This window comes from Solanum lycopersicum, chromosome 8 (genome assembly GCF_036512215.1).
Source record: "Solanum lycopersicum chromosome 8, SLM_r2.1".
NCBI lineage: Eukaryota > Viridiplantae > Streptophyta > Magnoliopsida > Solanales > Solanaceae > Solanum > Solanum lycopersicum.
The window spans coordinates 59486130-59498224 of NC_090807.1; the positions used below are offsets into that span (position 1 = coordinate 59486130).

At 33.8% G+C, this 12095-nt stretch overlaps 2 protein-coding genes across 2 annotated transcripts; both read right to left on the bottom strand.

Moving 5' to 3' along the window:
- Positions 1-501: 501 nt before the first annotated feature.
- LOC101264239 (pathogenesis-related protein PRB1-3) lies at positions 502-2134 on the bottom strand. The gene is made up of 2 exons (XM_004245380.5): positions 1768-2134; positions 502-1005 (listed from the first exon to the last, which is right to left on the bottom strand). Exons 1-2 carry the CDS (start codon positions 2017-2019, stop codon positions 712-714), a joined length of 546 nt encoding a protein of 181 aa, XP_004245428.1. The 5' UTR covers positions 2020-2134; the 3' UTR covers positions 502-711.
- Positions 2135-4674: 2540 nt separating this feature from the next.
- Positions 4675-11817, bottom strand: LOC101246165 (uncharacterized). Its single transcript, XM_004245251.5, has 4 exons — positions 10326-11817; positions 7215-7294; positions 5315-5579; positions 4675-5221 (listed from the first exon to the last, which is right to left on the bottom strand). The coding sequence occupies exons 1-4, from the start codon at positions 11080-11082 to the stop codon at positions 4950-4952; spliced, it is 1374 nt and encodes a 457-aa protein (XP_004245299.1). The 5' UTR covers positions 11083-11817; the 3' UTR covers positions 4675-4949.
- Between the last annotated feature and the right edge of the window lie 278 nt (positions 11818-12095).

The window sequence follows — 12095 nt, forward strand, 5'->3', positions numbered from 1 at the left end:
TGGTTTATTCAATTTTATATAAATATAAATATTTATTTGTGCACACCAAATATTAAACCTTTCCTTGTTTAAATTGAAAATCCTCCATTTTCTAAGAAATCTCAAAAATCTTTCAGAAGATCTAACTCTGTCATGCCAATAATAAATGGGCATTGAACAACATCCAAGGAAGAACTCGTAAGAGGCTAAGAGCCTTACCTCAACAAACTCAATCGTACGTATAGCATATTTGTAAAAATTTAGTTGTTGCTGTCAGTGGCGGAGCCAGAATTAAAAATAAGAAAGTTTAAAATTCATAGTAATAGACACACGTAATAGCTGAAGGAGGTTCGACATCTACTATATATACATAAAATATTATTTTAACCATATATATATATAGTATAATTTTCCATCGAAGGGATGAACCCCCTTGTACCAAGGTGGCTCCGCCCCTAGCCGCTACATGTATATATTTCTAAAGCGTTTAGCGACATTGGTTCTAATGATACTTTACTAATGTTGATAAAGACTTTAACACTCTTTATTAATGTCAATATTTAATATCACCAAAAGTTATTTTTGTTGTAGTGTATACAGATAAATAGAACTTCTCCTCAATTCTACCAATGAGGGCGTTTCACCTAATTCCCCACATTTCCCAATTCACATTATTATGTACATTTCTCAACACAAACCCAACAATCATTGAATGAGATTCTAAATGTTGTGTTAGAAGGGCTTTTCTCCTTCTACATTACCATGAGGATCATAGTTGCAACTAATCAAAGTATCTCCTGTTTTGCATAGAACTTTTGCACACCCAACTCTTGTGCTTTGTTTCCAAATAATTTGTGTATAATGCAAGCATTGCTCATTTTTCTTGCAAGAATTGCTCTTATAATCATAATAAGGTCTTTCTTTCGCCCACATCGTCACAGCATCGCTTGGCTTCCAATCCTTTCCGCTCCCCCAAAAGAGGTTCTCCCCGTAGTCGCCACGAGAATGAACCAACTCACAACTCACCTGCAAAGCAATGAGTTCAACTGAATTCAATATTTTTACACCAAAAAACAAATATATATATATATACGAAAAGTTTTAGAAAATGTTAAGTTAGTCAATAACTTTAAGGTAATAGGAGAGAAGTTAATAAACATAGTAAATATAGTAAGTAACACAATGGACTAGATTCTCACTCTAAGTCAGTATTAATAATTTGAAAAAACGATAGACGTCTGATGTCTAATGTATTTGCTAGTTTTTTCCTATGTGATAGACTCATAGACTTTATTTTATTTACATTATAGCAAAATGAGATAATATTTGCCTACATTTATTTATTCATGATTGACTACTGGCATAATACATAAACATGATCCGGATGATAAATTATGACTTTTAACTTTGGTGTGTACAAGTAGACACTTAAATTTGTATAAAATTGAACAAATAAACACATTCGTCCTACATGACCTCCTACAAGGCAGTTTTGTGTCCAAGGTGGCGTCCTACGGGTACTATACAACGTAGAACACATAATGTATACTTGTTTAATTTTATACTAGTTTAAATGTCTACTTGTGCAAATTCAAAGTTGAAACACATATTTGTCTGTTGAAACCAAGTGAAGGGTCATATTTATGTTTTATGCCTTGAGTATTCTATTATATTTTTTTATGCATGTAAGATTTTAGAAATATCATTTCGTTCCTCTTGTCACTAATGTTACTATATTAGAGTATGAACTAATCAAATTTAAATTTTGAATCCACATTCTTTACTCACCTGTCGTTGGTGTCCCCACCAGCTTGCGTAATTTGCTAATTTATTGCTCCATTTGAGTGGTGGAAGTCCAAGTTTTGCTCTAGCTTTGTTGTGGGGGTTAAGGTATTGTTTGATTATGTTGCTTGGGGTAGTTGTCAAAAGGTGTCTAGAGGACAAATGTTGATGGGAAGAAGAAGAGAATGAAGTTTGGACTATGCAAAGGAGAAGGAAAATACTAAGTTTTCCTAAGAGTCTTGGTTGCAAATATGCCATTTTGGGGAGTTTTGTGGTAAGTGGGAGGAGGAGGTTTTGTATGGGTGGATGAGTGAATCTAATGGTTTATATAGGTGACAAGTTGCAACTTTTTTTAGTTGTTGCAAATTTGTTTTATAGACTATATGTTATAATGATAATAATAATAATATAGTTTGAGTTTTTGATTGGAAAAAGACAATGCATAAATGAATATTTAAATTTAATCTCAGCAGGTAATTAAACACACAATAACAAAAATGATCATTAGCGGCAATTAAGAAAATATGTATTTTTTGCGACAATTGATATTCTTTGTATATGTCCCTAAAGCCTTTAGCGACGTTAGTTCTAATGGCACTTACCTAATGTCAATAAAGACTTTAGCACTTTTTATTAATGTCAATATTTAATGTCGATAAAAATTGTTTTGATTGTAATGACACTTTAACTTGAAGAGTGCACTAGATACACCTTAATTAGTGTCAACTAGCAACTAAATATTTCAACTTATTCCTATTATGTCCTGAAGACACCTAATGCTAACGTGACACATAAATTTTTAAAATGCCTATATAATTATTTTATAAATTAAAATATTCGATTAACAAAGTATAAATGAAATAAGATATATAAACATACATACTCAAATTTGAATATCTATATATTGATTATACCCTAAAAACTTAATTTATTACGGTTTATAAATAACATCTAAATTAATTGAATCATGAAGAATGAAACATAGAGTCATCAATAATGTTAAAGCACTTTGACTTATTTATCATGACAGAATATTAATGTAGGAATAAAATGCACATGGTATAACATAGATTATGCACATCTTACTTTAATAATAAATAGAGTTCAGAATTCTGACAATATTTGTTATTAATATAATAACATTTATAAGTGCATATTACTTTTATAGTATAAGAGAAAAAGTAATACAGGTGGTGAAGGAATCATATCACATGAGGGTGAGGTGGAAAATCACGTTAATGAATGTGAAAAAATGCAAAACTTCAGAAAATTGTTCCAATCATTGGCATGTGACCAACAAACTCTGCTACCCACTTTAACTAAGAAAAATATTTTACTTATAAAAAAATTCCACTTCTAATTATCATATAAAATCATTGTGTGCCATAATTTATCTAATTATTGTTGTAGGAGAATATCTAATGAATAGTTAAGTAAAGTACTAATAATATAGTTCGTTTGGTAATCATTTTATAAAATTTATGTCTTGATAACACATTTTTCTAAAAGAAATTGGATGCAAGTTTCAATTTCATGAACCCCATTTCAGTACGATGTGCAATATTATCATCAATTTCTTTATTTTCTCAAATTATTGATTCAAGATACTTGTAACTTTCTCTCTTGAGGATGACTTGTGTATCAATCCTCACTTTCACATTTGTATTACCTCGTTGAACATGCATCTCTGAATACTCTATTGTAACCTGCTCAACCTGATTTAGACTCCTTAAAGTATGTCTTCAAACCTTTATCATGTTATTAATTTCGTTGAGTGTCTCATCAATCAATACTATATAATCTACAAATAACATATATCATGGAACATTACAAGGCCCAAAAGTGGCCCAAATTTAGGAATGGCAGTGGGGCGGGGCGAATGAGAGGCGGGTTTATGGCTGTGTGGAGCGGAGCGGATTTAAGGTTATGTGGGGTGGGCAAATACGGGACAGGTTGTTGGTACATGTAATTTTACATGAATTCAAGCTTAATTTTAACATTTTACATTTAATATAGAGTGATGGAGTATTATTTATTAAGATAATTTCATTAAAGCTACTAAAATATTTAAGATAATAAATGAAAACTGTTCATTAAAAAATAATACAATTTCTTGCGTGTTTTCTAATTGACCTCTAGAAATTAAAATTTTAAGTCACTATCCTATTAAATTAATACAACTTAATTAAACAATGAATTTATTTTTATGAATTTTATTTTTACTATCAAGCATTACTAGAAAAAGAAAATATCAAAAAAATTATGTGGGGCAGGAGGTATATGCAGGGCGGAGTGGGGCGGGTTGAAAATGAAAAGTGTTACTATGCGGGATGAATTAAATATTTTACGGGTTAAGCTCAACCCGCACCGCCCATCCTACCGTACACCGCCCCATTACCATTCCTAACTGATTAAAAAAAATAAACAAAATGGGGCATTGTCCTAAATCAGAAAAGGAAAGAAATCTAGAAACAACAAGAAACTCTCTTCAACTCCAATGACCATCTTTTTCAGATACTTAGTTTGGACGAATTATTGACCCGCTCATTTATTACCTTAACATATTAAAAATTGTGTTTAAATGGATTATTAACCTGCTCATTCATTACCTTAACATGTTAAAAATTGTATTGATATTCTCATGAGAAATCCTATCAAAATATTTTTAAAGAACATTTTTTTCTTAATAAGATATGTACTCATAATAAAGAGAGAAAAAAAACTTACTAGGTACTAAAATTTTAAGTTTGATAAAAATTAAGTTGGATTTTATCTTAACCTATTATCTAACCCATTTTGACCCAAGCTAATTTGTGTTGGATTGAATCTTGACCTGATTATCACCCGCCCAATTGTCATCCCTATTCCTAGTTTATGACAGAGAAATGCTCTCCAACCAGATCTTTGACTCCATTTGTACATGAATAAACTTATACATTCATGGATGAAGTAGAACAAAAGGTTATGAGTAAAAGATCAAAAAGAATTCTCTATACAAGCACAAGAGTTGGTAAAACAAAGGAAGACTTTGCTGTTACATCCATCGCATTTCAAAGTGCATGCATCTCGCGAAAAGGAGAAATCTTACCAAGCCAGAACTAATGCCAAAATTGATTCATGTTGGAGAAAGATATGAAGGAAGGAGCAGAAAACAGCTGCAGTTTTTAGATTTGCCTACCACTTTCATCTCAGTATAGTCTCAAGTAACCTCCCCTTTCATTTCTTTCCCTAACGCCAGTACTTCTTCTAAGGAAGGATCTCCGGTTGAGAGACCAGTTTCTTTTCATGTCTCGCCTTCTCTTCCAAGCCATTAAATGACTATAAAGTGCTGGAAAAAGGAAGCAGAGGAGAACCAACAGCAGCAGAACCACACACAGCATCATAACATTGCGGAACCCTTCCTTCAACTCAGGTTCTCTTTGGTTGGTCCAAGGAACACCTCCAACATTCATCCCAAACACTACAATAGTAGCAGACAATGTAGAGACGTCAGATGCTTTTAAACTATGAAATGGCAAAAATAATTTTTGACTTTATGAAACAAGTTCCTTACCTCCAGTTACTACCGACAAGGGAAGAAAGACAATGGAGAGGAAGGAAAGATAGTAAAGTTTTTTATTTATCTGCTCAGACTGCCAACTGTCGAGACCTGCCTGAATTGCTGTGACACGATTGGCGATAAATCCAACGTTCTCCTTCAGTCTTCTCAGCCGACCAATTAACTCTTCAAGTGAGTTGATGTCATCGCTGGCAAACCAGCCTTTTGAAGAACATTTCTCCTTGACTCTTGGAAATACTTGCTCCCCATGTGCAATCACCTGCAACAAGAGTGATTAAGATTAAATATGTCTTTCAAATCTAAAGATAATACATCTCAAATCATATGAAAACTTCATGAATAGGAGAAATTAACACAATATCGTATAAGGAATTTTACTGCCAATTGCATGACCAAAATGAGCAAGCTAGGTACTTTTTTTTTTGAGATGGATGAACGAAGTACGCTTTGATTAAACTATTGCCTTCCTTAATGGAACTAAATCAAGAAAAACGACAATAAATACAGGAAACGTGAGAAGATAAAATAGTTCATGCTCGGAAACCTACAGAAGTCTTTGGCTCATAGCAAGATGCTTAGTCTTTCCGTCCTCTTACATAAGTTCAAAAGAACTGACTTTTTTCGTCATGGCAAACTGCAGTCAAGAATGTCATTCTTCTATTGCCCTACAAGATATGACATTTGGGCCTAACTGAACTCCAAAAACCAGCTCTTACGGATAGGATTGTCCAAGTCCAGATAAGAAATCAGCCCGTTCCCCAACCGATGTGAGCCTCTAACTCACTCTAACACCCTCTGCATGCCGAGAACACCAAAGGGAGCATGGACGACATAACATTGAGTCCCAAACAGGAAGGGACCTGGCTGACACCATGTAAGATATGGTACTTGAGCCTGAGTCAAAACCAAAAGTTATCTCCTGAAGGGAGAAAGGAGACCACCAGTGTTCCTAACCATGTTGAACCCTAACCCACTCTTACAGGAATAAATCACTGGTATGCTGCTCAACAAGCAAGGAGTGGCATGCACATAGCAAAAGAAATAAAACCTAATATCATGAATATACTTTGCCTCTTATCTCCTCATCTTCAGAATGCATTTGCGCCACTTATTCTTTTTGTGATTCTTCATGCAACACTTATATTCTGTACTTGGATTTTCTTTCATTTGATTGTGTTTGATCAATATGTAAGGAATGGTGAAGAAGGAAACTAAAGAAAAAGGAAATGGAGCATCAAGAAAACAATGTACAACAGAACACCTATATTTGAATAGAATCTGCAACAAAAGCTTCGAGTATAAAGAAGTGATCACACTTGGGAGAAGAAACTGGAAACAATCAAACCTACCTCTTTTACTTCTACTCATCTATTTCTCACCCTTGACTTTATCAAGTACTAGCTTTGGAAGGTTTGTAATGTCTTTCTTCTGTTCCTTAAACATAAATCCACTTTACCATCCCAGGTTCAAGGAACCTGACAACGATCCTCATCCCCTTCACCCACCCACCACGCTTAGAAGTATCAACATGAAATTAGTTGTTTAATACGAGTAAAAATTTCTTAAACAACGGAAAATGCAATAAACAAAGAAAATGAACAAAAATGCATGAACGAATGCAAGAATCTAGAGTACTAGACAAAAAGCAGTAGGAAAACAGAGAGGGTTATATTAAACCAATCCAAACTTAAATCTTTTCAATAATTGTTAACAGCTAACAAAACGTAGAACATTTTTGTGCTAGTTAAGAAAATGTACTACTCTTTTTAATCATAACTAAGTCCACCTTTTTGTAATTGAAAATAAATTATTAATGAAAGTAAATGCAAACAGGAAGAAAAAGCTACTCCTTTCTTTCCCCTTCATGTCAGATTGATAGGAAAAGTAGAAGTACCTGGAGGAGGCGCTGCAGGTCAAGATGCATCTTCGGAAATCTTCTATCATCCAGCAATTGTTTCTTTAAAGCAAAACCTCCTGCAGCCAAAGAAGAAAAGAAGTCATTCATAATCTACAATAAATTTAAACAAAATTAATAAAATATGAAAGACGGCTTTAGGAATTAAATACATCAGCAATTTTTTTCAGCAAAAAGCATCACAAACCCACAAAATCAAAGCAAATAGAACATGTAATTCTGGAATAATGGTGCATTTGTGCATTGGGGGTGAGAGAGTAAAATGAAGAAGCAAATTCATGAGTGATTTAGAATCTACATTTTAGGAAGTAATGGTGATATTTCCTAGTCACCTTTAGTTGATATAGTAAACCCACCCACCCACCCACCCAAAACTATTGCACTCAGGAGCCAAACAGTGTCTCGATCTCATTTTTGCTCCCTTGGTAATTCTAACCCCCATCCTTGGTTAGAGGTGAAGAGTCTTTACCACTAGGCTATCCCTCATAATGTAATTCAGGAAAACTTTTTATGTTTGTTTAACTCAATAAAAATTCTAGTCTCCTGATCCCAATATATATATGCACTGGTATTTGATTTTTTTTACTCCTACTGCACATATGAATGTGCAAGTAGCTTCCAAATAGAATTAAAATGAGGGCCGATATTTGAAACAGGGATTACTTCAACAAGTTTAACATGGAGTGTCCATCAAACTGAATCATTCATCATGATGACCGGCATCACTAGTTGACAATATTCTGTCAGGTTACAAATATTCCCTGGACCTTGTGCCATGGAATGTGTTTTTTTATCTCCAAACGCAGAATCAAATGATAAATTTCATATTACACAAAAGGAAAAGAAAATCAGAAAAATGAAACAATCTTTAGCTCTAGTCAAGTTGTCTGCAGAAAAAAATACTACAAATGTCAAAATACTTAATTTTTTTTGTAAATTGGTCAAGACAATTAATTTCATGCGTGCTTACAAATTTAATTTGTGAATAGATTAAATCACAAATTACTTTTCTGATCAGCTCCAACACTATCTGCACACATAGTTTCACATTAGCAACCGACAACATTTATAACTTGACGGAAACAAAACAAATTCTAGAAAAATCTCTTATTATTTCGAGATAAATTAAGAGTGTCGTCTTCTCCTTGTTTGCCTACTGACCTCTTTCATCTACTTTGGTCCTCCTTCCAAACTATTCCAATTGTTCTCTCTTCTAACAGTACCCAAACATCTCTACCATTTCATTTTTATCCTCATTAAATGATTAAAGAACAAAGAGCTTCAAGTTTTGGAGACAACATACAAAGTTGAGATAGTTAGTCCTAAGCTATCAAGGCCAAAAGACCTAAAACAAAATATAGATGAAGGTGGAGAGAAGTATTTGTCATAGAAGTCCAAACAACAGGAATAAACCAGGAAAAAAAAAGGAGTGAAAGAGACGTAAAGTGGGAAACATAGAATTATCCAAATGAAATTATATAAGCATCATCGAGGAACACCATAGGTGTCATAAACTTAAATCACAATATTTGGGAGTTATAGACATAAAAGGCATAGAATAGTTATGGGTGTTAATAGAAGTGGAAGTTATGGAGATGAAAAATTGTAAGTTATAATGGTGCATCAACTTTTTAAAATATATAAAACGAATGAAGAAACAACATATACAAACACAACAAAAAGGCACAAGTTTAAACAACAACAACATATATTTTTCATATAAGTGTTAATTTGCAACAAAATATCAATAGTAAACAACGATAAGATGAAACTATCATGTCATTAGCCTTTAATTAGGATCATCATATCCAACGTAATTATTTGAAATATGTTGATCTATCTACTTTCTAAGGTTAATTTCGAACCATTACCGTTGTGTTTGACCTTGGTGATATCAATGAAATAAGTAAGCATTTTTTATTAACCAGATAACTAACCAGCGTATAGTGCTTGAGAATGAAAAAAAAGAACCTTTATGTCATGACTAGAGATCCCACTACCTTCGTCCAACTTCAGACGTCAAGAAATCGGGAGGACAAAAATATGATTTAAAAAAAGGTAGAAAGAAGATAACATCGAAACCATTCCTGGAAGTAAACTATCAGATCTTGAAATTCCAAAGCAGTTGTATCTGCTTGGAGAATTAAGGTGATAATAGATGCATAATCATAGAATTCATCACAGGAAACAGCAAATTTTCAAACCAATAGTCTCATAGCCAATAGCTACTTAACTAAACATTGACTACATGTTTTTCAGTCACTTTATAAAAAGCCTAGATGGCTGCAGATTAATAGCTGCAAATTAATGGCTGCAAATTAAGATGTCAACCAAACTGGATCATACAAGTCTGAAATTATAAACACAAATTGGTTGGGTATACCAAAAATACTCGACTACAAAATATAGATAAAACATATCGTCTAAGCAATTATTTTCACTACTTTTATTGCGTACAGTTGTAGTAAACCAGGTATAAGAGTTACTTTCAAGTCTCAATAAGATTCCTCAAGAGGAGAGGGAAAAAACTTCTTGACATACATTGACTACTCCTTACATAGCTTCGCTAACAGAGAAATAAAACATCCAATCAATTCATCTCTTCAACATAAATTTCATTTCACAGATGACTCTTAAAACAAGCCAGCACCAAAACACTGTCGAGCAAACAGCATGCATGAATTGCTCCGCATATACGGTAACATACATAAGCACAAGACTTAAACATATTTTAAGAAGCAACCTTTACAAACACATGCAAAATTCATGACCCCATAAAAGATAATTGCAGAGAATAACTTCCACTAAAAAGGAAGGAGTTATAGAATATGAAGTGTCTAAAAATGCAACATCTCAAAAACTACTGTATTTTCATTAATTTTTTTCCTTGAGTAACCGCTTTCCCCCTTTAATTGAGTAAATACCTAGGCACTTTTTGATTTTCTAAATTAAGAAACCTAAAATTAATGAGGAAAAAGCAAAAACAGAAGGGAAAAAAAAGTGTTCACTTGGCCAATGAGAGGTTCCAACTGCCAAGTCACCTTGTCTATGACCACAAATATATAGAAAGATAGGAAGGGAGAGATATACCTTTGTCAATTTCCAGTTCCATTGAGTCCAACTCAATCTCCAGCTTCGTCACAACATCTTGAAGGTGATCCACATGTGTATCTATGATGTGAACAACCAAATTAGACACAGATTTAGGTACAGGATTATCACCTTCCTCAGAATGATTCATCATCAATAGAAAATCAAGAACATGCTCCCTGATTACAGTCCCACCCCTTTCCTTCATTTCTCCGCCAACAGAACTTGGACTTTCCACAATGGGAACCTCTGAGAGAAGGGACTGATTTACCGGGGAGAAACCCAATCTCGGAACACGGCCTAATGACACAGTGATCACTGAATTCTCGGTAACTCTTGCTGCAATTCTAAATGTAAATTTGCTGGATGCAGGGCCAGGTGAATTAACTCGAAACACAAGAGCCCCATCTACATGTCCACAAAAGGGTCCATTGCTAACAAGTGACAAAATGTCTTGAAGCTTCATAGGAGGACAGAGTACATCAATAAGATATTGTGCAGACTCTGAGAGTCTCTGGTTCCACTTTGGAAGCTCAACATGGTACCAACAAAATTCTTTGCCTCTACCCTCTGTTAAATCCCATTCCTTATTAAAATAATTCCCTTCTCCATCAAAGATATAAGCTTTTTGCCTCACAGCACCAGAATATCTGGAGTTACTGTAACCATTGTCTCTACTATGCACCCGCGAGATCGTTTCTCTATCCATTTCATCACCTTCTCCTTCTATAATTGGATCTTTGTGACTAAGATCCATTACTCCTTACCCAACTTGTTTAATCTAGCTAATAATGACACAACTCTCTATAACCAAAACAATATTCAACGTGGATACCGACTTACACTCCCTGAAATTTCCGACTTTATATACATTTTTCCCAGAAACAATTCCAAAACAAAGAACTAAACCAACAATAATGACCCAAATGAAGATAGGCAGAAATGTAGATAACTCATGAAAACAGCACTATCAGGTTTTCCCCAAAGAAGGAAAAATCAGGCAAACCACATTAAGAATCCATGCAAATTTAGAATTCAATCTCATCACAGGCTCACCCCAATATATCATTATCCCATTGCATCAATAATCTGAGAATAAATTACATACACCCTCAAAAGTCAAAAGCTTCACCTTGTTAAAGATATCCTCAATAAAAGACACACAACACAATCAAACACAACTATTCTTCAAATCCAAGCTAATTGGGGTCACCCAAAAACACATCTGTTTGAAAAATGAAGAGTATAGGCCCAAACAAATTAATTTCTGCTCGATTCTTGGAAAAAACAATCAAGAATTGACAAAAAAGATTAGCGGAGAAAATAAGAAAGAATCAATTGGTCAGATAAAGGCAATGACTTTTCAAAATATTGGGAAGTTTCCTCGAAAGTTCTTGTTGCACCTGCGATTGTCAGTTGAATTTTTTAACATTTTCTTGATTATTTTTAAGATAAGAGTTGTCCAGTAATGGTATGTCCACCAACCCAAAATATAAAATTTGTAAAACAGAGAAGAAAATACCGCATTTGTAGCCTGTGTTCCATAGAATGCGGTTGCTGAATTTTCTGCTTCCTCTTGTAATGCTGAAAAGGAAGTTACAGCGGATTTATTGAATAGGATGGATGTGGTGGCACACATAGGTTAGGTTGTTGAGGTTTTTCGTTTCGATTCGAGTTTTAGATATAAAAACTTTTTGTTAAAGAGCGATAAAATTATTATTTTTTCATTCGATTCGAGTGCTGGTTGTAAAAGAATTCTTAATAGAAAAG

Bases quoted from the DNA above. Each gene is read 5' to 3' on its own strand.
- LOC101264239 (XM_004245380.5), bottom strand. From the start codon at position 2,019: ATGGCATATTTGCAACCAAGACTCTTAGGAAAACTTAGTATTTTCCTT. The intron at 1,006-1,767 runs GTGAGTAAAGAA...ATTGCTTTGCAG, and splicing joins GGTGGGGACACCAACGACAG to GTGAGTTGTGAGTTGGTTCA.
- LOC101246165 (XM_004245251.5), bottom strand. From the start codon at position 11,082: ATGGATCTTAGTCACAAAGATCCAATTATAGAAGGAGAAGGTGATGAA. The intron at 5,580-7,214 runs GTACTTCTACTT...CTCTTGTTGCAG, and splicing joins ACCTGCAGCGCCTCCTCCAG to GTGATTGCACATGGGGAGCA. The intron at 5,222-5,314 runs GTAAGGAACTTG...CTACTATTGTAG, and splicing joins CTTGTCGGTAGTAACTGGAG to TGTTTGGGATGAATGTTGGA.